Source organism: Halichondria panicea, chromosome 9, assembly GCF_963675165.1.
Source record: "Halichondria panicea chromosome 9, odHalPani1.1, whole genome shotgun sequence".
NCBI lineage: Eukaryota > Metazoa > Porifera > Demospongiae > Suberitida > Halichondriidae > Halichondria > Halichondria panicea.
Genome location: NC_087385.1, coordinates 3,088,960 through 3,112,256, shown reverse-complemented (window position 1 = coordinate 3,112,256; position 23,297 = coordinate 3,088,960). Strand labels below are relative to the sequence as shown.

General features: G+C 43.3%; 2 protein-coding genes and 1 long non-coding RNA gene across 3 annotated transcripts; 2 read left to right on the top strand and 1 right to left on the bottom strand.

Annotated features, from left to right (window-relative positions):
• Window positions 1–1,848: 1,848 nt before the first annotated feature.
• LOC135341786 (uncharacterized) lies at window positions 1,849–5,551 on the bottom strand. Its single transcript, XM_064538444.1, has one exon. The coding sequence runs from the start codon at window positions 5,393–5,395 to the stop codon at window positions 1,931–1,933; it is 3,465 nt and encodes a 1,154-aa protein (XP_064394514.1). The 5' UTR covers window positions 5,396–5,551; the 3' UTR covers window positions 1,849–1,930.
• Window positions 5,552–7,236: 1,685 nt separating this feature from the next.
• Window positions 7,237–14,517, top strand: LOC135340670 (uncharacterized). The gene is made up of 5 exons (XR_010396422.1): window positions 7,237–9,506; window positions 9,611–11,831; window positions 11,940–12,062; window positions 12,150–13,737; window positions 14,379–14,517. It is a non-coding gene; the product is annotated as an uncharacterized LOC135340670 (long non-coding RNA).
• Window positions 14,518–21,413: 6,896 nt separating this feature from the next.
• On the top strand, window positions 21,414–22,090 carry LOC135341157 (uncharacterized). Its single transcript, XM_064537652.1, has one exon. It carries the CDS (start codon window positions 21,456–21,458, stop codon window positions 22,002–22,004), a length of 549 nt encoding a protein of 182 aa, XP_064393722.1. The 5' UTR covers window positions 21,414–21,455; the 3' UTR covers window positions 22,005–22,090.
• Window positions 22,091–23,297: the final 1,207 nt, after the last annotated feature.

Here is a 23,297-nt window from a genome sequence, read left to right as displayed (position 1 = left end):
CCTCTGACCCTTTTTTCGGTTGCTGGTAAATGGTCGGCAGGGTCCAGAAAGGGACGGGACGGTGTTACACATTACTTAATCAATACATATTACTACTTTACACAGGTTGAACTGAGTTCACACTCTTCCGATCCTGACGAGTCCTGCTTCGAAAGAAAAGGAAGTGGTTGAAGGCTCGGAAGGTGAAGAAGGACGGCACTCTACCTGAGGTCAGTCTCAAGAGTGTGAAAGTGTGAAACTCTTAAAGTACCTGGGAGAGCGAAATGTACTAACAATAGGACACGCATCCGAGAACCAAGAGGTCAAAGGAATGATCAGCAGAGAGTGTGCCATCCTCAAGTAATTGCACTTAACAACCTACCTTACACTTAAGACAGAGGGTAGACAGACTTAAGAGCTATGAATACACTTAACAACTTGCTGCACACAGGACGCAAGTACAGGTGGACTGGTGCAGTGGTAGTTGATGTTAGACACACATCATTTAAGGCCATTACAACCATAACAATAGGACGCTCACCAGCACGAGGTTGGCACAGGTACTGGGGTAGGGGATCCGACTGCTGGTGCAGTGGGGGCACATAATTTAAGGCCCTTAACAATAGGGCGCTCCGACTGCAGTCATAATTTAAGACTACACTTAAACCAGACACTGTACAGACTGTGCGACGCAAGGAGATGGCAGGGCTGGTGGTGGAGAAGCCGACTATCCTTGTAATATTTCGGAGAGAGAGCTATTCCATGCACTGAGGTGCTACTGCTGACTAGGATTATATTAGATAGTTCAAACGTTAACACTTATTTCGATTTTTGCAGTGAGATACTTCTCAACGCACATGGCATACATAACATTACGTAATGACAGTAAACTATAAATAGATAGCCAATGAAATTGTCCAACACTCTCCCCACTTTGACACGCTACGTGGTCAACTAAAATGTGTAAAGGCTAACAATTAAAACGTTTTATGTGTTCACATGTTCATATTCATTATTTGTCAAATTCCATTATCAGTGTCGAATTCCATATCAGAGGCTGCCTGTGCTAGAATACGGTCACGAGCCAATGCAGCAGCAGACCTCTTTGGTCTCAGCGAAACGTTAGTTGATTGGTCGGGATTCTTGCTGTCGTCAGTGGGTTCCAATGCAGGATCGTCCAACACAGGATCAGCTGGTGGGGCCGCCTCAAGTGGGTACAAATGCTGGATGGGCCTGTTCATTACTGATGTGCGTCCCTTGTTACTGATTCTAACACTAGCTACTAGCTGCCCTGATTTGGCCATCGGCTCCAACTAGTAGTCGTTCAATTCTTCCGAGCTTCCAAAAGCTACGGGGTTGGGCATCTGAGTAAACAACAACAACGTCACCTTCAGTGATTTGTGGTTCTCCATTACTGCGATAGTGACGGTGCGCTTCACGCAATTCCACCAAATATTCTTTTCTCCATCTTTTCCAAAAGGCATCCAATGAGTAATTAAGATGTTTCAATCGAGCATTTAGTTGGTAACTGTCCACTTCGCAATCAGTATCCTCGTCACAAAATAGGTGGTCCGGAAAGCTCATAAGTCGTCGGCCAACAAGCAGGTGTGAAGGTGTGAGAGGTTCATCCAAATCATCTGCAGAAATGTAGGTGAGTGGTCTAGAGTTTAGCACCATCTCAATCTCTACCAAGGCAGTCAGCAATTCGTCATACGAAAACTTGGCTTGACCTAAAGCCTTCCTCAAGCAACGTTTAGTCGATCTGACAAGTCGTTCAAACAAGCCTCCCCACCATGGGGCCCTTGGGACATTGAATCTCCATTCACAACCAGTTCCTTCCAGATAGTTCTGTACTTCTGGGCTGGATACGACCCTCTTGATGGTCTTGGCTGCTGCTACAAAAGTTTTGCCATTATCAGATATCATCATTGCAGGTAAGCCTCTCCTCGCGCTAAACGGGTGCCGACATGTCACTCACAAGGTCCAGGTGGATAGCTCTGGTAACACAACAAGTGTATAATACTATCCAAACCTTCGTTTGCACTCCACCAGGATGCTTGACGTACAATGGTCCAGCAAAATCAACACCAGTGCTCGTAAAGGGTGGTGCTTCTTGAACTCTAAAAGTAGGCAATGGGGGGGGTGGTGGTACTCGGCAGGACATTCCTTCGTGTCGTCTGCAGGTGTTGCAACTGTGAAGAACTTGCTTGACTACACTTCTTCCCTTTATCACCCAGAATCGTGACCTGAGTTCGGTGAGGGTCTCCTTTACACCGTTGTGTAGCACTCGACTATGAGATTGGCGGATATACATTGTTGTCAGAGGATGGTCACTCGGCAAAATAATAGGGTGCTTGGTCGAGTATGGTAAAGTTGCATTGGCAATTCTCCCTCGACTTCTCAAAACTCCATGTTCATCTTCGAAAAGGAACAACTGCTTCTCCCACATTAAGAAATTCTTGTGATCTCTCAGCAACAGTTGTGCTTCCTTTATTAGGAGTACTTCGGCAATCATTCTTTCATTTTTACAAACTGTGGTAGGAGATATGAGTCTCTTCATATAGGAACAAAACTTCAATACGTAGGTGAGAACATTGACAAGTTTGTTGATATCGCTAAAATTATTGACCTGAATGAGGTTCGTAACAGAAGACTCCTCGATTGTCAAAAGACCATGTACGGCTCGTTTCTCGCTTGCCGGGAGCTCTTCGAGGCATTCCGAGGGAAGGTCGTCATCGGTTGCTTTGTCAGAATACCTAAATGGCATGCTAGGACCGTCTCGCCACAATTTGTTCACCAATAATTCGAGAGGTGTAGTTCCCCTTGAGGGCACATCAGCAGGATTTTCAACGCCTGGTATGTGATTCCAACACTCAACTGGGAACAGGTTTCGAATTTCTGACACTCTGTTTTGCACGAACGGCTTCCATGACTTTCCTATATTTCTTATCCAGCATAGAGCGACTTGGGAGTCAATGAAGCAGTGAAAGGAGGATATCTCAATCTCTGGGTTCAAACTCAATTTTGTCGTGTTCATTAATCTTGCGAGCAATACTGCTGAGAGAAGCTCAAGTCTAGGTACAGTTTGTTTCTTCAAAGGTGCCACTCTCGTTTTGGCAACCACAAATCGCATGTGAGTCTTGTCTTTGGTCTCAATCAACAAATAGATAACTGCAGCGTACGCTGACAGTGAGGCATCACAGTAGCCGCAAAGCTGATAGGAAAGCACTTCACCTTGCACAGCTTCCAGGTAGCATCTAGGAATTGTCAAAGGCTGCGCATCTTCCAAAGCCAACACGAGTTTGCTCCACTGCGTTATCGAGGCCTCCGGTATTTTCTCGTCCCAGCCAATCTTGGCCTTGCATAAAGACTGCATGAACACCTTGTATCTCACTACAATTGGGGCCAAGAATCCTAATGGGTCATACACCCTCCCGATAAGGCTGATGACGTTCCTTTTGGTGGGCTCCAGTCTTCGGGCTTGTTCAGCCAAATCGGCTAATGAGAAGATAATCTGATCTGAGGTGATATTCCACTTCAATCCAAGAATTCTTTGCTCAGCATCGCAAAGTTCTCCATTGCCACTCAGTGTGGACTGTGAATATGTTTCCATTGGCTTAGGCTCATCTTGATGCTGTGCCGACTCCTCGAGGTCCACCTTAGCTTGCAATCTCGTTGCATTAGTGTAAAACTTTCGCAAGTTGAATGCACCCGTCTTCAGCAAGGTTTTAGCTTCACTGTACAACTGATAAGCTTGCTCTTCCGATTGTGAACCTGTTACAATATCATCGACATAGATCGACCGTATCACCTTGGAAACAATTTCACGGTGTGTGTCCGCGTGTATTTCAAGATGGTGTCGGATGGTGGCGTTCAACAAGAAGGGGCTGGCATTCACCCCAAATACCACTCTAGCGAACCGATACACAACAATTCTCGGCTCGTCCTTAACTGCATCGTCCACCCACAAGAACCGCAAGAAATCTCGATCCTTAGCTGCCACAGATATCATAAGAAACGCCTTTTCGATATCGGCTGTTACAGCAACTCGATGGGTTCTAAACGGACAAAGAATGTCAAGGATTTTTTGATCGAATTTCGGTCCTTGGTCCAGACAGTCGTTGAGAGAGGGCCCACTCGTTTTGGCCGAGGCATCGTAGACCACTCGCACTTTCGTGGTCATTTTATCCTTTCGGATTACTGGATGATGAGGTAAATAGTGTACATCGGGCCTGTTTGCCAAATCCTCTACTAATTCAACTATCCCCTGCTCAAACTGCGTCTTGATCACCATGTCATACTCGCGTAGTACATCTGGGTCGTGTCGGAGGCGTCGAAGCAACCCCTTCAATCTCTTCAAACTAAGCGCGTAGTTGTTGGGAAGGTCCAGTCTCGGTGCCTTCCATGGAAGTTGAACTTCGTACCTTCCTTCACGAAACTCTATTGTGTCACGAAGTTTATCGTACAGTGATCGATCTGTGTTTGGGATTCCAAAGGATTCCAGTTCCCAAAACGATCTCATCGTGTCATTCAGCATCTTTTCCTCAAATCCTTCACAAGTGATGTGCAGCGAATGTGTTATTAAACCGTGAGAATCCATACTCGGAGTGGAAATAGGACCAGAGAGAACCCATCCGAGTCTCGTTTCGATGGCAACTGGCCCGTTTGTTCCTCTCTGCAGTGCTCCGGTTACGAGGTCCCAATAGTGATCAGACCCAACTAGCATATCCACATGGATTGTCTCAGCGTCTTCCGGATCGTCAGCAAACTCTAATCCACTCAAGTGTGGATATGTCCTTCTATAGTCAACGAGGGGATGAGGCTTTAACGGCTCACAGATCGTAGGTACAGTGAACAGTGAGAGATTTTGCGTCTCCCCATTCTTCAGCTTGAGCCCTAGTTTTACATATTCACAGACACTGTCACCATTCTGGGCGGACCCAAATGCCATGATAGTCATACGTTGTTCTCCTGCAGCGGTCAACTCGAGTCGGCTCCTCGCACTGTTTGTAATGTATGATCTCTGGCTGCCAGTATCCATCACCATTCGAACACTCAAAGAGGTTGACGGACAGTCTGGATTGTATGCAGTGGCTCTTGCTGTTTGAAGAAGTACAGGTTTACTAGAATACGTCCATAATAATCCCGTTTTTGGTAGCTGGAATGGGGGGGCTTCAGGGTCGAGCCCTCCTGTACGAGGTGATTCCTGTTGTTTGTTTTTCTGGTGCCTTTCGCCTAGGTTGGCCTGAACATATCGCGACATGGTGCCTTCCTTTGCAACTACGACACTTGATTCGGCTGCGGCAGTTCCGGGACACATGCCCCTTTCCAAGACATATGTAGCATCTACCAGTTCTTCTGATAACCTCGCGACGAGACTCAATGCTTGCAACCGTTCGACAATCTTGCGAAGCATGCTCTCGTTCACAAAAGCAGCATTTGAGTGTGGTGGTCTCGGTAAATAGTGCCGCTCCAGTCGGGTGTTCCTTTGGTCGACGGGTTTCAGTTCCCCGCGTAGGTTCAGAATTCGCCCGTGTTGTTGACCGTTCTCGAGCCTGAACCTCCTCTTCAATTACACCCAATAGCTCTGTAAAATCCCAACTTTCACTGTCTCCAAACTTTCGACTAGCGATTAATCTCAATTCGGACGGTAGCTTACTCATTAAAACAGATGATAACAACGATCCATACGACTCGGCACTGACCCCTAACGATTTGAGGCTTCGTACGTTCGATTCGATCACATCGTACAATTGTCTGATCCCTTTGGTATCATTCTGGGAGGCCACCCCATCGACATGTAGCAATTGCTCCATGTGTTTATTTATGATAAGTTGTTTATTACCAAATCGCTTTTGCAATAGATCGATCGCTTCGTCATAATTAGCATCTGTGAGGGTCAAACCAGATATTGCCTCGAGGGCCGTATTAGACACCATAGACCTCAAATAATTAAACTTATCAACCTTTGAAAGCTCGGGGTTCTCATGAATTGCACACTTATACGAGTCCCAAAAGGGAGTCCAGTCCATTGAGTTAAAATCCCATTGAAAGGCTTAATCAATAATTTAGGTAGTCTGACCTTACTGCTGGCATAGCCCATTGCGGGTGTAGTCCTTGCAGGGACCCAAGATGTCACTGGAGCCTCAATCTCGATCAGGCTGGCGTAGACACGCTCCTTGTAGTGGTCAGCTCGCCCAATCTCATCCTCCAGTTCATCATCTCCCACAAGCGTCAGAATCTCAGCATCCAGTAGCTTAATCTCCTCCAGCTTCTCCTTGAGGCTCATGCTTAACTGGTTCAACACAGCTCGTTGTGGTTCATCTCCAGAGCTCAGCATCTCCTCTACTCTTGTCATTATCCTAGTGGCGGACGCCTTGTGGCCGCCTCTCACTCTCCTCTTCCGCGTTAGTTCTTCCGCCATTGGAGGTCACGTTCTTCAATTTTGGAAGTTTCTCTAAACGGCTCTTCACAGCTTAGTAGCTCTATCCGGTTCGAAGGACCATGTAATATTTCGGAGAGAGAGCTATTCCATGCACTGAGGTGCTACTGCTGACTAGGATTATATTAGATAGTTCAAACGTTAACACTTATTTCGATTTTTGCAGTGAGATACTTCTCAACGCACATGGCATACATAACATTACGTAATGACAGTAAACTATAAATAGATAGCCAATGAAATTGTCCAACAATCCTTGATGTTGATGAGGTTAGGCACAAATACTTGCATATATACCGTTCGTTTAGTTTATAAACAGAGTTACTATACAAACAGAGTGATGATGATGATGATGCGGATGATGAAGACGTTAGTTACACGTTACACATGCATTGCCAATTCCTCCGAGCAAAACCCCTGACAACCGCGAGTGACGATGACCCTCAGCAGTGATGAGTCACACACACATGCTAACTAAATACACATGTACGTACGTACGTCGGCAGTCAGGTTTCACAGAAAGTGCCCTGTTGTAGGTTGCAACAGCAAACCCGGCCAAGCACCCCCAAGTACTCGACGGAGTAAAGGTTGGACCTGCTGAAAAGAGCTGTGAGAGGCAGAGATTGGCATACCGCAGCTCAACGTCACCAGACAGCAGAAGAAGTGGACCACCATGTCCAACCCGCTCTGCTGTCCAACCCGACCAGGTCTCCGAGTCACCCTTTCCTAGGTTCTTTAAGAAGTGGCTGCAGAGCGGAAGAAGCCAACGAAATGGTCATGGAGTTCTCCGTCAGAATGTCGGACGGACCCATGGCGGAAGGACGGTATAGATTTGACACATCATAATTATTATGCTATGTAATTATCACAATCAGGAAACGTGCCACCCAGTCACGGGTGGAAATGAAGGACGTTGTGGCCCTCGTCGAGTGTCCCAAGATGTGGGAGATGTTTAGAAGCGTGGCCAACGACTCGGCTGTGCACCACCTGCTACAGGTACATATCATATTAACTCAGTACTTTTCCTCACCTTAACCCCTACACCCCTACAGATCGTGGCAGGCATGGAGTGGGCAGGCATGGAGTGGGAGAACAAGCGGCAGTACACGAACGGTGTTCAAGGAGCACAAGATGCTGTCGACGTAGACAGGCCATGTTCGTTCTGGCCCTAGTCGGCATATGACAAGTTCACCCAGAGACGTCTTCAACAAGTTTGGATTGAAAACCGACTAGGGCCAGCAGCCGGACCTGGCGCACAGCCAATCCTCAATACTCTGTGAAGGAAGGTTCCCTCACGAGGTCGACCCAACGGTCCTGTCTGACTCTACCTCACACTTTGCTGAACCTGCTAAGAAGAAGGCAAAGAGGAAATCACCACCACCACCGCCACGCTGAGGAGCTCCAAAGACAAAGAAGACCTGGGAGACAACAAGACGAAAGTACACTGACGACGACACGGCGACAATTTCTCTCTCTACTTCGACAGCTGGAGACCAAAACATACAAGAACTTAGGACAAGCAGCCGTTATTCATTCATCTTATTTATCTCCGTTATTCATTCATAATACTTGGATTCTGTGCCTCCGGTTCACGGCTTCTAAGTGGCACACATTCTCTTCACAGCCTTTAGAAATTAACCTAACCAAATAACCCAAATACATTCCCTAACCTGATCCTCACTTCTGGTCGGCACTATAGTACAGAGCCTAACCCTTATAAACAAGAATTATCTCACAAATCTTGTCTCTTGACCAACAATTGCAACACGACGTGCTCTAATTAGAATTACGAGAATATTTGTTAAGAGAAGAGTACAAGACTGTTCCTTTCTTCTTTCCTATATATAGGGTTATAGTTGTCATGTAGTGTTAGATAAAGATTATTGGATGTCCACCACAACCACAGCCCCGCGGACTACGAGAAGTTGTATCACGAGGTTAGGGAATGTGCTAGGGTTGTTAAAAGGTGTGTCACCTAGAAGGTGAGGTGCGGGGCAGGTTGTCAACGATCAACGACGACATGAGTTGGCGAACGGTTCAGGTTTGTCTCTGTTACAGCGTTCGATTCCATAGGGTGTGATTGCATCAATACTCCAACTTGTGGAGGCTGAGACGACTATCATTGTTGTAACATAATAATCAATAGGACGGGACGGGACGGAAACAACCAGTAGGTACCCTAACCCCTGAGCCCAGTAGAGTAGTTCAGAGAAGGCATACGTTCCAACACGACGCCAGGTCTTTGGCTGTGCGAACAGTTTCTCCCCATGGAAAAGAGGAAGAAAAGGATTCAAGACAAAGTGTCTTGCAATTATGTGCTGCCATTGTGTTGTTGTGTTACCGTTAAAGTGTTAGTGTTATAAAGTGTGATACAAACCTCAAAATGAGAATCCTCTACCTTAACCTATTAACCCTGAGGTGTCTGCATTAAACAGTAGGGAAAGGGGACCAAGGACCCTATCATCGACCACTCTCCAAGGATTCTTACAGGCTAACACCATCACATGATTAAACCAATAAGTTACCAAGGTTACTTTGAGTCCCTTAGCGACCCAAAACAAGTAGGAACATCACAGTCGACATTTAAACACATGATTGCTATTCTGACTCATCACATCACCCTCCACCCAGATTCCCTCCACCCAGATTACTGAGGTGTCTACGAAAGAAAGGGTCTTCCAGCATCGAAGTGCAAACTCGCAGTACATATGTTGGTTTGATTCGGGGGGCGTCCCAAAACCAGGTGTACTGACGCAGGTTTTCTTGACACAGATGCTGGGGATTCCCAAAACCACCGCTGTTTGAACCACCCACACCCACATTGAGCTCAATGTATCTAAGGAAATCAATATTAATTTGTACTTCAATTTAATGGGGCGTGGTCTCTAAGTCACGTGCGTGTGCTAATTATAGTAGGCCACACCCAAGTTGAAGTAATTATTTGAAAAGAAATGTAGCTAAAATTAAAAGTAGCTAGCTAGCTAGTGTTTGTTGTAGCATTAGAGTAAATTAGAGTAAAACAGATTAAGCTTATAGCCAAGAGGACATGTTAAAAAGCTGGATCTACGATGTAAGCAAGTTGTAGGTAAGCTCAAAATACTTCTTTGAATGTATGTAGTGTGCCTTTATACTATTATAGCATGTAGCTGTAGGGCACAATAACTAGATACTGCTACTATAATCCTATAGTTGCATGTGGGCCTGGTACCATGGTACTCAAGTATGCTACCAGCTGCATTGACCGGACAAAAAGGTGAGTCTCCAATTTGTTGTTACTTTGATTGCATAGCTGTTAGTCCTATAAAATCCATGAGAGCTTTGCAATTGTACCTGTACATGCTGGAGTACATTCGCTCTTGACTTCGAATATTCGTGATCGTTTCCGTGATTCAAAAAACAGATACGACTACAGATAATATGACTTCTGCCGAGCCTTCTGCTTACTCCACTGACATTGGCTGGAGGGTTGTTTGGCAGAGAATAGGAATGGGTCTCACTTATAAAGAGATTGCCTACAGGCTTCAGATTGCAGTTGGTACAGCTCACAGATTGTATGAATCAACTGGTGATGTTGCTCCCTTGAAGAGAGCTGAAAGATATGAGTTGAGGAAGCTAGATAATTTACATGAGATTTATATCATTGGATTGATTTGTGAGAATCCAGCAATATACCTTCACGAAGTCTATTTTTGAAGTAACGGGAGTAAGAGTGTGTGTGCAAGGTAATCCATCGAAACAGGAAGAAGCTGACCAAAGCAAAGATCACTTGAACATAGAGCAGCATTCATGGCTAATATGTTGCAGTATCCTCGAGATTTTTTTGTATGGGTGGATGAAACTGGTACAGACAGAAGAGATCAGCTGCGCAAGTTTGGGTATGCTATAAGAGCTGTTTGTACACAACTTTTTACACGTGGTGGTTGCTATGTCATCTGAGGGTGTTCATCTGAGGGTGTTGAGGCTTATGAGGCTTATGAACTAACTTCTTCTGGTTCAAACAATGGTGAAAAATTTGTAGACTTTGTGAGAGAAGCAGTTACTCAACCATTCCCTGACAGACAATGATTATGGATAACTGCTCAATCCACCACGTACAGGTATCTATTTGATAGCTATTTGAAAGAATATGAAGATGAAGATTTAATACAGTCCCTAGCCCTGTGCATATCATACAGGAAGGTCTAAACAGTGTGACAAGTTCAAAGTGCAATGGTTGGATAGTGGATACAGCACATAGACTTGACTCCGCATGGCCCATCATATATACATACATTAACAGTAACATACATACATTAACAGTAACAGTCAACAGTCAATACTCAATACACGCACAATACACGCACGCCACTCTTCAAATTGTACTCAACATTTTTTTCTTCTGAAGCTCTTTGTACAGATATAATCTTCGCTGAGGAAAGCCAATCTTCTGCGGCCATTTCTCAGTCTCAACCATGTGTGTCTGGCCGTGTAGCAAGTGTTTCTGTGCAGGCTAGATCTAGATGTCTAGTTAACTCTAGGCCTATATTCTTAGATAGTCCCCCACTTTTAACCTCCACACGTACACCACCCGTACCCCTCCCATGGCCCAGCAATTGATTGATTGCCTTGTATGTGTGCGGTGGTGGTGGTGATGGTGATTCTGCTACATACGTATTGAAGATCATTAATCCAAAGAACAAAGGAGGTGAAGTACTGGTCAACGACATCGAAGTTTTTACATCAGTAGACGCTCTAAAGAGTAAACTGTGTCATCTCAGAGGTGCATTACCATGTACAAAAACGATTTTAGCATATAACTTTTGAGTTGTTTATTTTAATGTCATTTTTATCCTGTCATTCAATGCTGTAATCAAATTTGACAATCTATGAATATAAATTAGTCAGATGATTGTCATGTGACTAAGGTACAAGTAACTGGTGGTCATGAAGTTTTTTACCTCAGGAAAATGTCTACATTTAATCACTTTTGCTTTTTGCATGTTACACATCAACACAATAACCTGTACTGCAAAACTGCAAAACTACCAGGGCGCATGCTGCTAGTGAATAGCATACTCTGGTGTGGTAAGAAAGGGTGTCAAAATCAATAATTAAACCTAATTCAACGTTCCTAATTCTTCTTACATGGATATTTACCTCTTGCGCTCTAGCTGGCTGGGATTCTATAAAGTAGATATATGCCTCTAATTCTTTAGATCACACCGTTCTAGCACAGGTCCCGAGCACAACTTTAACATACTAGGAGAAAATTATGCGGTCAAAGGTTAAATACGGCACGTGATTCTCCGCGCAGAATACAAAGGCTGGCACCTGGCATTGCTATTACACCAATTGTGCTATTACACCAATTGTTCAAGTTCAAGTGTTGTCAAGATTCTCAAACCTCAAAACCTCATAAGCAGCCACCAAGGTAAATAATTGCAGCAGCAAAACATTTCATTATTGTACACAATACAATAAATACAATACATGAATAACGACAGTATATACGTGCCTATAATTATATATACTACTCCAGCCGTTCCAGCAGAGATAAATTCCAGCAGAGATAAAATTCAACTGTGGGTATGCCCGGTCCGCCATTAGAGACAGGAAACAATGGTGACCAAAGCGACCAAAGCGTTCCAAGAATTATTCCCAGGTTGGTAAAATGCAGCCATAAGTGGGATACTAATGAATATATGGGGGGATTTGTAAAAATAATGCCACTCACAATTCTGTGTTACAGACTACGGTGTGGACCCCGATATGTATGGCCACAGAGAATCCCTATTTGAAAGGAACAGAAAGAAAATGTCTACTATGTTCACTAAATGGAAGTGCAGGGAGAAACGAATGGAGTATCTCCAAACATTTAGCATTTTCAAATGGAAGCCAGCTGTCTAATTCCTCGCAAAAACGCCACACCTTGTCCAATTGTAAAGAATGTGCGATTCTACACACGACACTACAGAACGCCTATCCAGGGAAGAAATCTGAGTTGTCAAAGGACGTAGCAACTACGCTAAGTGCAGCAATCAACGGGAAGGAAGAAACACATGCTACAAGAGAGATTTTGGCTGATCTCCAACCATTATTTGAAAAACAATATGGCCACTCATTCACAAATTACCTGGCTCACAGCTACAAGCTAAGCCAAAAAAAAAGAAGAGATAGAGCTGACTCTCTAACTGTGCTTGCAGAAGGAAACTCTATGCAAAGCTATAAACGATTACGACTGTCACAGTCGTTTGAGACCCCACAAGCTAAACGGACCAGGGTGGAAAGTAGTGCACCAAAGCTGAAAACATTCACCCTCATTCGAAAATGCAACATGGGACAAGGAAAATGTACTCGAGGACTTAAGATCATTTCCGAACGACACAAAAATTAAGTGGAGCAAGTTTGCTAGAGAAAACAATGGGCAGGTAGTTAAGGAGTTTGCTGAAAGAAACAGTCGTCAACTAGATAGTCGCCAGTCCGGAACAAGAAAAATGCCCGGGAAAGATATTTCCGTTCCATCTCATTTAACTCCTGCAAAAATAAAAGAAGATTGGACAAAGATGATAACAACAGGCGAGCTAACACTAGGCGAACAATGCCACCTATGCACAATAACAAAATACAACACATCAAATGGTACTGTAACTAAAAGCGAAAGCACAGTTTACGGTAGAAAAATTCCTCTGACAGACATTCGACAAAAGCTAATACGGAAATATATGCACTTGCATACGGATAGAGAAATGTCTGCTATTCAATTGACCGAGGAATTGACGGCAAAAAAACATCAGACTACCACATGATACACATGATACAAGCCTTCAAAATCTAAGAGAAAAACTAAAAAAATCTGAACGAACTCGTACAATTGCCGTATGGCATGATCACGCAACAATACTAGGCCACGGATACATTCTTGTGACAGCAAAAATATTATATGACACGGCAGTATTTAAACCAGACGCAAAAATACCAACAACTTCTCAAGTCAAAAATATTCAGGCGTTTGTTGAGGAGCCTGAGGTCCATATATTAGCAATGTCTTCATCGAGTACAGAAGACCAAGTGGGGTTGATAACGGACAGATTAACTTGTATTCAGACCACACACTCACCACTTACATGTAGCAATGGAGTGCAAGTACAAGACCAACTGATGTTCTTTTATGGAGATAAGCCTGCTATGGAGATAAGCCTGCAGCACAATTTGAAAGAGGATGTCAGCAAGGGGGAGGATTTCCTGCGGTTGTTCTGCTCAACGCATGGACGACCTAGGGCACTGCTTTACCTGAAAGTGGAAGGATCTACAAGACATACAAACAACAGCAACAAAGGGTAAATACATTTACTGTCGCATAATCATTTGTGACAGGGCCTAGGAAAACAACCCTTATGGAGCAAACTAATTAATTGTATTTTATTGCTTAATTAAATAAAGCAGTGCTTAAAGCTTCAAATTGATTACAGTATCACTCACTTTGCACCTTCCTACCCCAAAATATTTTCAGGTGAAAGGGGGACAGTATTGACGTACCGTTTTGAGAAACTAATGTTCCAAGTTCTATCCGCATACAAAAACAGCATGAAAAAATTCAATGGCTGCCTTGTAACGGCTATACAAAAAAATTTTCAGATCAAAAATTTTTTTTTAAAGTTAGAGGAGATATTGTTCTTAACCAAAATCCTAAAATAGCTCTAAATATTTTACTGTACTGAACATTATTAGTTTGCTCCATAAGGGCACATTTCGGAAACATGCCTTAACGTTTATGCCTGGCAACCACTCTGTTACTAGGTATAGGAAAATTATTTCAATGAATAGGCGGGCAACAGTGCAGAGCCAACTATGTAGAATAGCAACATTATTGTAACAGACTGCAATGGTACAATAATACACACACACGCATACACAGAATGTATTGAGCATAATTTCTCACATGTATAAGTCAGTAAACTTTCATTCCTTAATATTTTAGGAAAAAGCAGGCTGGTGTAGTAAGACCTTGTAGTAAGACCTCTTGATGCAAGGAGGAAATTAAGGACGAACTACGTAACCGAGATGTATACACCAGTGCAACTACAAAGAAAGACCTACAACAAACACTTCATCAGGCTCTTGAAGGCGTTCAAAGAGTACCATCCCAAGAGTACCATCCCTGCTCATCCACAACCCTTTGGGACAGCTAAACCTAGACTTATACCAAGTACTTGATTGTGAACCCCTGCATGATTTAAAAGGACACATCAACAACGTGATTCGTGATTACTGAACTCCCTTCAATTCTGGACCCTGCCATCAAGACACACTACAAACAACTATTAGAAGCAGATTTAAAGAAAACTGGAGCCGACTATCGACTAATACTAATACTCATTCACTTAGTAGCCGAGAAAGTGTGTACTTTGCTACAAACTCTAGCAGAAATGTCACGTTTGCTATACCTGGGAGAAACCGAAAGAACCAACAAAGAAATTTTGAGACTATATAATACTACGTGGCTACATTTCGAGCTTGTAAAGGAATTAATCCCGTCCCCTAAGCATATTACCAGAAGAAAACTCTACGGTATATACCTACATGCACTGACTGTACATGCACCAGCTCAGTGATGAGTTTGAAATCGTGTAACGCTGAACACGAAGAAAGGCTGTTTGGACAGGCCAAGGATATCGCTACTGCTACATAAGCCAGAAAACATTGTGCCTAACATTTTACTGAGGCTACAAGCAAAACAAAAGACTAAAGACATGTATACAACCCTTCAAACAGCATACAGCAAAATTTCCAAGGAAGCTAAAGGAATTAGACAGCACACTTCACAAAACACAGCAATACCACATGATTTTGTCCAGACAAGTTGGCAAGGACATCTACAACGCATATCAACTTATCTCGAGCAAGGTGAGACCTGGTGGACCAATACCGGAACTGGAGAAGAAGCTACTGTCTGCGACATCCGTACCCCACAAGTCAGTGAAAACCATTTTCGAGAAAACAGCCTGCAAAATATCCAAAACAAAAGTGTAACACTATGGCAAAAAATTATTAAAACAACAATTTCACTCCCTACTCCACACTTACGACGAGCAAGGATTATTTATTGGTATTAGAGACTATCAAAATAAGGTAACCGAGGAGATGGAGACTGAATTGGAAGAAAACGAAGACATGGACACAACTTTAAATCAAGAAGGAGAGAACGCACAAGAAACCGTAACGGTTTTGGTAACTAATATCATCGAAAGTCTTCAGGAAGAATCAAGGCAAGAGGAGAATGTACCGCTTAATTCGAAACTAGCAAAAGCTGTTGACAAGGTGTAAGTAAGGTTATTGTTAAACAGCTGGATGCACTCCGGACAAAGATAAAGGTCAACAAAACGTCACGTCTACAGACGTCCAACTGTATCGGACAACAATTTGCAGTGTCAAACTTCAGCTTGAAGAAAACAATGAACAATTACAGCGTAAAATTAAAGAATACGAACAGAGCTACTACATTAAACACAGCTGTTTACCATTACGTACTGAGCAAGAGTATTCAGAATTGCAAAAGAAGAGAAGTTACATTCAAAAACTACTACGCTTCTTGATTTAATTACAAGCTGTTACCATTTGCAATACTGAACAGGCATTTGTAAGCTCTATACTGAAAGATATAACTGGGCTTGAAAATAGGGCTATACATAATAGACCACGCAAGTCCATATTTAAGCAGTTTTGTTGTTGGGTAGTAATATCAACCATGCCGTCTCCAACCTAGCTATGAGCTATATGAAGTACCATTGGCAACAACACATTAGCAATTATACTAGCGCTATGAACTTCTACAATAATATTCAACGACTTACCACAGGCATAGCCTCGCTCCAATTGTATAGGCTGGCATCAAGAAGATCGAGAGCACTCCTCTATATAGCTATGATCTTGCTTCTTGCTTACGATCGTACACTCTTGCTTTGAACAAGCTGGCTCTGGCTAGCTAGCTAGCTATTTAATGTATCTAGCTATTTAATGTATTAAAAATGGCAGCAATACACGAGGTATAATGGCGTCATACCTTCGTCATGGCAACGGCTGGATAGCACGTGGTTTGTGGAGGTTATAAAAAACAAAAATAACGAAGGAATGCAAAATGACCTCAGCTATCGCGAGTCAGGCCTTAATGCACCTAATACACTGAAGGATACGATACTTTGTTTGGGTATACATACCCCCAGGTCACGGAATGAAAGGAAAACAGGAAAAGACTACCACAGATATAGAATTGTCAGACATGTATATGTATGAGACTCACAAGAAGAAAAAAAGGATCATGCTATGGCTTAAGTGCAGGCCAACAAAGAAGCGATTGGAGTCGAGTGTTCCTTCATCAAAACGGCCAAGGCCAAGTCCTGCTCACACGTCAGTGCAGCATTGTAGATAGCCTAAAGGAGAAGCATGGTCAACGGTACACACCTGTGCAGCTGAATTGCTGGGCACATATGATCCATACCCACAAGCATGATTCATTAGATGCACCCCCTGATAAGCCGTTTTTTGGGAAAAAGAAATCCACTGATGCTGTTGCAGTATCTCCAGAAAAGCGAATCAAGTGTATTACCCAATTGGATAAGTGGCTTCAGCTGAAGGATCGAGAACAAGGCTAGAAACGTAACTAGGCGCTTCAGAACACTGGATCCACGTGGCTCAGGAAACGCCGGGAAACGGTGAATCACTACGGAAACAAGCCAAGGGAAATTAACAGTACACAGCGAAAGAGTATACACAGTCATAATGGTGTATACAATAGTAGCTACATGATTAACATGAAGTAGAAGTTTTTCCTGAAACGCTAAACTCTTGAAAAAAGATACAGAGGTCATGCATGCACTGCTTTGCTATATTCTAAATAAAAGATCGCTTTTGATAGGGACAGATTGTTCCACGAAAACGAAAAAGGGGACAACACCATCCTCGGCACAAAAATTGACTCGGAATCCTGATGTACATATTATATACTCATATTATAATATACTGCTGCTTTTAATTCATAGGTAATATTTACCATATTTACCCTTGGCTGCACTCTGTCTTGCGCAGCAGGAAAGTACAACAAATAGCTACGGTCAACTTTAATAAATTATCATGTGACCCAAGCAGCTCCGCCCTCACTAGTAATTGCAGACGTTTGCCACCCACGCACGTGATAAACATTCCAAAGCGACGGCATGAATATCATTATAACAAAATTCCATGTCATTTTAATTTGGACAGTCCTTAATACCCTAGCCTCGACTGTTTGCCTCGACTGTTTGCGCATGCGCCACCTATTACCCAGAAAGTGGGTACCACATTAACCAACAACACTAGCGATTCCGTTCAGTCTATTGTTGTTTTGCGTTAAAACAATTAAAACAATGGAGTAGCACGCCAAAGCTTGTATTGGTCGTGATGAGCTGTTGCTAAAGAGTTAAGCGAGCGGCAGAGACTGGTTCCCGACTGGCCGTTTCTGTTTTGTGGTAGGATTGGTGCTCCTGAAGCTGAATTGAGTGTTGTGATAGTTGTGTCTCCCCTCGTGTCCAGACAAGAAGTACATTGCCAATGAGGGGTATAGTTTGTGGTGAGAGGTGGAAACAGTTTTGAACCTAGCTAAGCACAATGTGCTTATAAATGGTAAGTGTACAATAGATACAGACATAATGAATGTAAACATTATACTCAATTTGGTAACATCATATTTTAACATGCAGCTAGCTCATTGCTCGTACTCTAGGCAGATTTCAATACCAAAATTTACACTATTTATTGTTATTGGAAATGTTGGAAATGCCTATTCAAGTTTAATTCAGAATTTTGATGCTTCCAGTATTCTTGCAGTAGCATTTGTTTCAGTTGAATTCTGGTATGTCTGTTGCCAACGGAAATGTGTTATTTCAGCACCTTGGTATTTCAGCACCGTGGTTTGTATAAATTATTATGTCACTATATATTATGCTTGCTACGTCCACGCCCTTTTACTTCAACCCAAATACAAATATGCTCTATTATGTGGTTGCTGTGGAACTCGTTTGAAGTATGGACTTACATCGGGATTGTCTCTTTCGAAGCTGTTCAGAGTAACGGATAGAATTCCTTATTTTGTCCCATAGTCCATATTCAAGAGTACAAAAGAACATGTTCATATACTTATAATAGTTTCACTGCTTGGCCAACTCCATAGTGCACCAATTTTTCATTCTGGTTGAAGTTTGTGACCAATGTATAATATAAATAGGAGGGTTTGACCTTTCACTGAGTAAGTGCTTTTTCAAATCACGTTCAGAAATGGAAGTACCCTTTCATCATTTTTCTACCGTACAACAAAACAAAACAAAAAAACAAATAATTATATGTTACCAAAAGAAATAGATAATGGATAATGTCAATCAATTTAAAGTTAATCAATTTAAAGGGAGGAAGGGAGGACAATAAATGAGGTAATTCAATCCATACAAAAGCTGCACCATTATTTTTACATCTATGTATTCCTGATGTGCTGATGTACGTGGTACATAAAATAGGTGTACTCCTCTCGAATACTTTAGATAACAAATGTTCATGGCAACAAATTTTGCGTCTCACTATCACGCTACGTTCCGGACCCTGTATCAGCATAACTCTTCCGATGAAAAAAATCCATATATGTGAGTATCTTTTAAGTGCGCACCATCATCTACTGCGTGCTTGAGAGTTGTGCAAGATAGTCTTTGTCTCTATCGATATCCGACAGAATCCAGCTTAGTTATTTGAATAGCCTTGGGTGAGCTAGCTATATGACAATAATTTTAGAAGATCAAGTATACAGACCAGTTTTCATTGACAAAGGACTCTGTCTCTGTGAAACTCAAACCATCGCAAATGATGACTACCACGTTGGTGCTCCTACATCAGAAGAGTAACCTGGACAGTTGATGGCATTCCTGTGCAACCAGGCCCCAGCACAGTAACACCCAAAAAAAAAAGTCAAGCAGAAAGTCTGCTACCACACCTGTACTATCTTCGTATGAAGCCTCAATCAAGCTTAACCGAAAGTACAGCAAGTGTACCTAGGTAGAGCCGGTAAGAAACAGCAAGTGGTGTGAGAATGGTTGGCACAATTGGAAGCTACTTCCTGGAGCAGATGAGATCCAGGTATTTGAATGACATGAAGCTGAGGTTTACTTTTAAACTCGGGGAACCAGAAGACATGTTTTGGCTGAGAGGGGGTGTGGCTGCTCCAAAAGCACTCTGTCCTGTTTCCATGGAGCCCACTGTCTTCCAATCAGCTTTCAACTTGACAGACTACTTCAGAGATGTGACAGTGGATGCCCTGCAAACAAAATCAATAATCACTACAGAGACTGGCTACACAGACTTTGACACCTACACCTACGTGCCAAAAGATTCTACCAAGACAGATCCCTTTGGAGTGAGAGTTTTGATTTCACAGGCACCAGGCCCCACTGGAAAGATGCAATATTTTGGTGGTGATTCGCACCAGTTGACCAGGAGCCTTCAACTCATCCAAGGACAACCCTATGCTCCCAACGACGAAACTGATGAAGCTCCTGTGGGTGGGTACGTTGTCTGGCAGGGCACAGAAACCACTGCAACTTCCAGCCTGCAATTGAAAGACACCATGGTGTTTGCAATGGTTTTGGGTTGGCAAGACTACTGCATTCTCCTCAACCACTTGAAGTACACTGTTAGGGGAGAGTTCCAGTATCTGGATTTGCCTTTCACAACTGTTCCAACGCCCACCTCTGACAGGAAAGACTTCCCTCAGTGGTACCAACTGTTGCAGACTTACCCACCAGAGTCTTTTGTGTATGGAAAGGCCTCGGAAACAGAGACAGCTTTCACTCCAACAACCACAATCGAAGAGGGCACCAAACTTGTGCCCTATGCAACCAGGTCCAGCTTGTGTTTTTATCACACAACACACACAGACTGTGGGCTGGCAGACACCACCGAAGACTCCACCTACACTTGGATCAAAAATTCGCTAGCACAGAAAGCCAACAGCTACGGAGAGAAGATCAACATTGCACAACAACACTTTTGCTTGTCTTGTTACGTGAGTGGAGGTATAGTCAAGTCTGACTACGGTTGGAATTCCAAACAAATACCAACTTGGCCAGACAGCGAGGTCTGCACTCTGGACAACCCCAGTTTTGGCAGGAGTGACACTCAAGCTCATGCTTTCCTGGCTGGAAACAAAGACCTGATTTTCAATGGATGCTACGACTTGGTGTTTGGGTCTGGTGACATTTGGGTCTGGTGACAGACTGCCCTATCAAGAGTCCACTGCAACTGGTGCTCAACTTGGCAAGAGAAACAGAGAGGTGTCTTCTTACCCACTGGCCTACGAGTGCCACGCTCACCACACCAACAACCCAGCAAACAAAAAATTGAGAGTTTTCCAAGACACTGCAAAGAACGAGAGAGCTTTGAAAATCAGAGAAATGGTCAGGCAAGCACTGTTGACCACAAAAATCAGAAGGACAGTGGCAGAGATGACAATGACAATTGTCACCCTGGAAGTGAGAGGTGCCCAGGCAGAGCAAGAAAATCCAGCAATGTCTGCAGCTTCTGCTCAACTGCTGTCCTACGACACCATGAGCATTGAGAAGTATTTCTGGACAAACCCACTGACCTTTACCACTCCACAACAAACAATGTCTTATGGGAGGTCTTGGAGCATCAAAAAACCCAACAAACACACTCTGACCCAACAGGAGCAGCAGTCCAGCAGAAAAATGTTCTACTTCATCAGAGAGCTACAGAGCAAAGACATGGAGAACCAAATAGCACCACCCTGGACGAGTTTGACGTCACAAAAGGCCTGAACGTTGCCCACCCAATGAAGATGGATGGTTTGGATGGAATAGAGCCCCTCTCTGTTCTTATTTATTCTCAAAACAGAGTTTTGTACGAGCACAGCATTGACTTCAACATTTCAAACGACATTGGCTTTGTGCAAAATCAAATGAAGAGGAGACAAGCACTGGCAGGAAACAAGGAAGCATTTGGAGCTCCAGACCTGATATACGACATGGAAACCGCAAAAGAATTCTACAGGATCCTGTGGATAAACACAATGGACATGGAGCACCCAACTTTGCTGTGCAGGAAAGAGCAACAAGTGTCTGTCAACTTTTCCATGGAACTCAAGACCAGGCTCAAGTCTGGCTGGTACCCTCAGCCTGGAAAGACTTCAGACGACTACTTGCCTGAAATCAAGAGACCAGAGCAGAGGGTGGACTACTACTATCCACCAAGAACCACAACTGCAGCCACAATCGACGATGAACCAACATTCACAAGGACAAACACTCCCACTCTGGTCAACAGGAACTGCGAAGAACTGGTTGTGCTGTTCCACAACGAAATACTGGTTGGTTCCAAGGCTGGTGCCTCTGGCAACAGTGCCATACTCTCGAAAGCCAAGTTTGGAATGCTTGCAGACTACCCAGGAGACACAGGTGCATGGGACAACCTGGCAGACCCTTCGCTGTCTCTTCAATCTCAGTCAGTATCGTTCAACCCTTCTGTACCCTTCCCACTCAACCCAGCTATCAGCGGACAAGGAGGACCTTATTAACAATAAACAATATTATGCTAGTGAACTGTAATCAAACTTGTAAATTAGTTCATTGTTTGTGCAAAACAGTACTAACATGTCTAGTCCTAAACAGTCTAATATATTCTCAATCTTGTCTTCAGCTTTGTCTGTTAACATTGACTTTGTTTTCTCTCTCTGACTGAATTTCATTCCACTGAACCTCTTCAGAAAGGTTCTTATGTAGTGCTCCTCCCTAGGCAACTGTCCCAGTACAAACACATTGAAATTACTTTGAACATCAGTAGTGAGCATTCCCTTTTTGCCATACAAGTCTTGAGTCACAAAGATGAGTGACAGGTTTTTGTTCCTGCCAGCAGTCAGGTACTGTTTGAGGTCATCTGGTTTGATCTTGCCGTCGTCTATTACTATTATGCTGTGGTTGGCTTTCCCATCGCTGTTTTTTTTGTTGAACCACCTGGGCCTGACTTTTGCGCTCTTGTATTCACTGGGGCTTATAACTTTGAACTGGCTGTCTCTCCTGCCCTGGGCATCTCTCCTTCTGAACTCTTCTAACACTGTTTCGCTGTAGTTGCCTGGGTGGTCAGTAATTATTATGCAAGAAGAGTAAGCATTTTTAAGGCCTCCTGGAGCAGGTTGAGTCAACACGTTGCACACCCATGTGGTTTTCCTGGACCCACTGCTGCTGCAAACAAATATTCTTGCACTTTGGTTTCTGGGCACAGGCCACCACTCTGGCAGTTTGTAGCCACTTATGTCTGCACTGGTGTCTGTGTAGATTTCCTGGGGTTTCAACTTGGCCATCCTGGTGTTAGCACTTATGGATTTCCTGATGTAGTCTCCTCTCATGATAGCTTTTTTACTGGACTCTTCGTGTCTTAGCCTCTTTTTGGTTTGCTTTTTGGCATACTCTTTATATCTCTGTTCGATAGCAGACAGTTTAGACTCAGCCATGACAAACAAAAACGTAAATTATCAAATTAAACTACATGCACACACTTATATACAGTCAGTCAGACTAAACTCTAAATGTTAGTTAGTTTGATGTACAACAGGAGGCTTCACTTCGTCCATCACACTGTCGTCATAGGAGTCACTTCCAATCCACACAAAACCAAACAAATAGAACCCAAGCTTTTTTTGTTGTTTCAAATTCAGGTAGGCAGCCCTTATCTTTGAGAAAAAGGTGTTCAGGTTCTCTGCATCTTGTGCAGGTATGCGGGCTTGGAGCAACTGCATTTTGTGGTGGTTGTTTTCCAAGTTTTCAAACAATTTACCCAGTTCTCTCTTTCCAACATACAATCCATGTTTTGA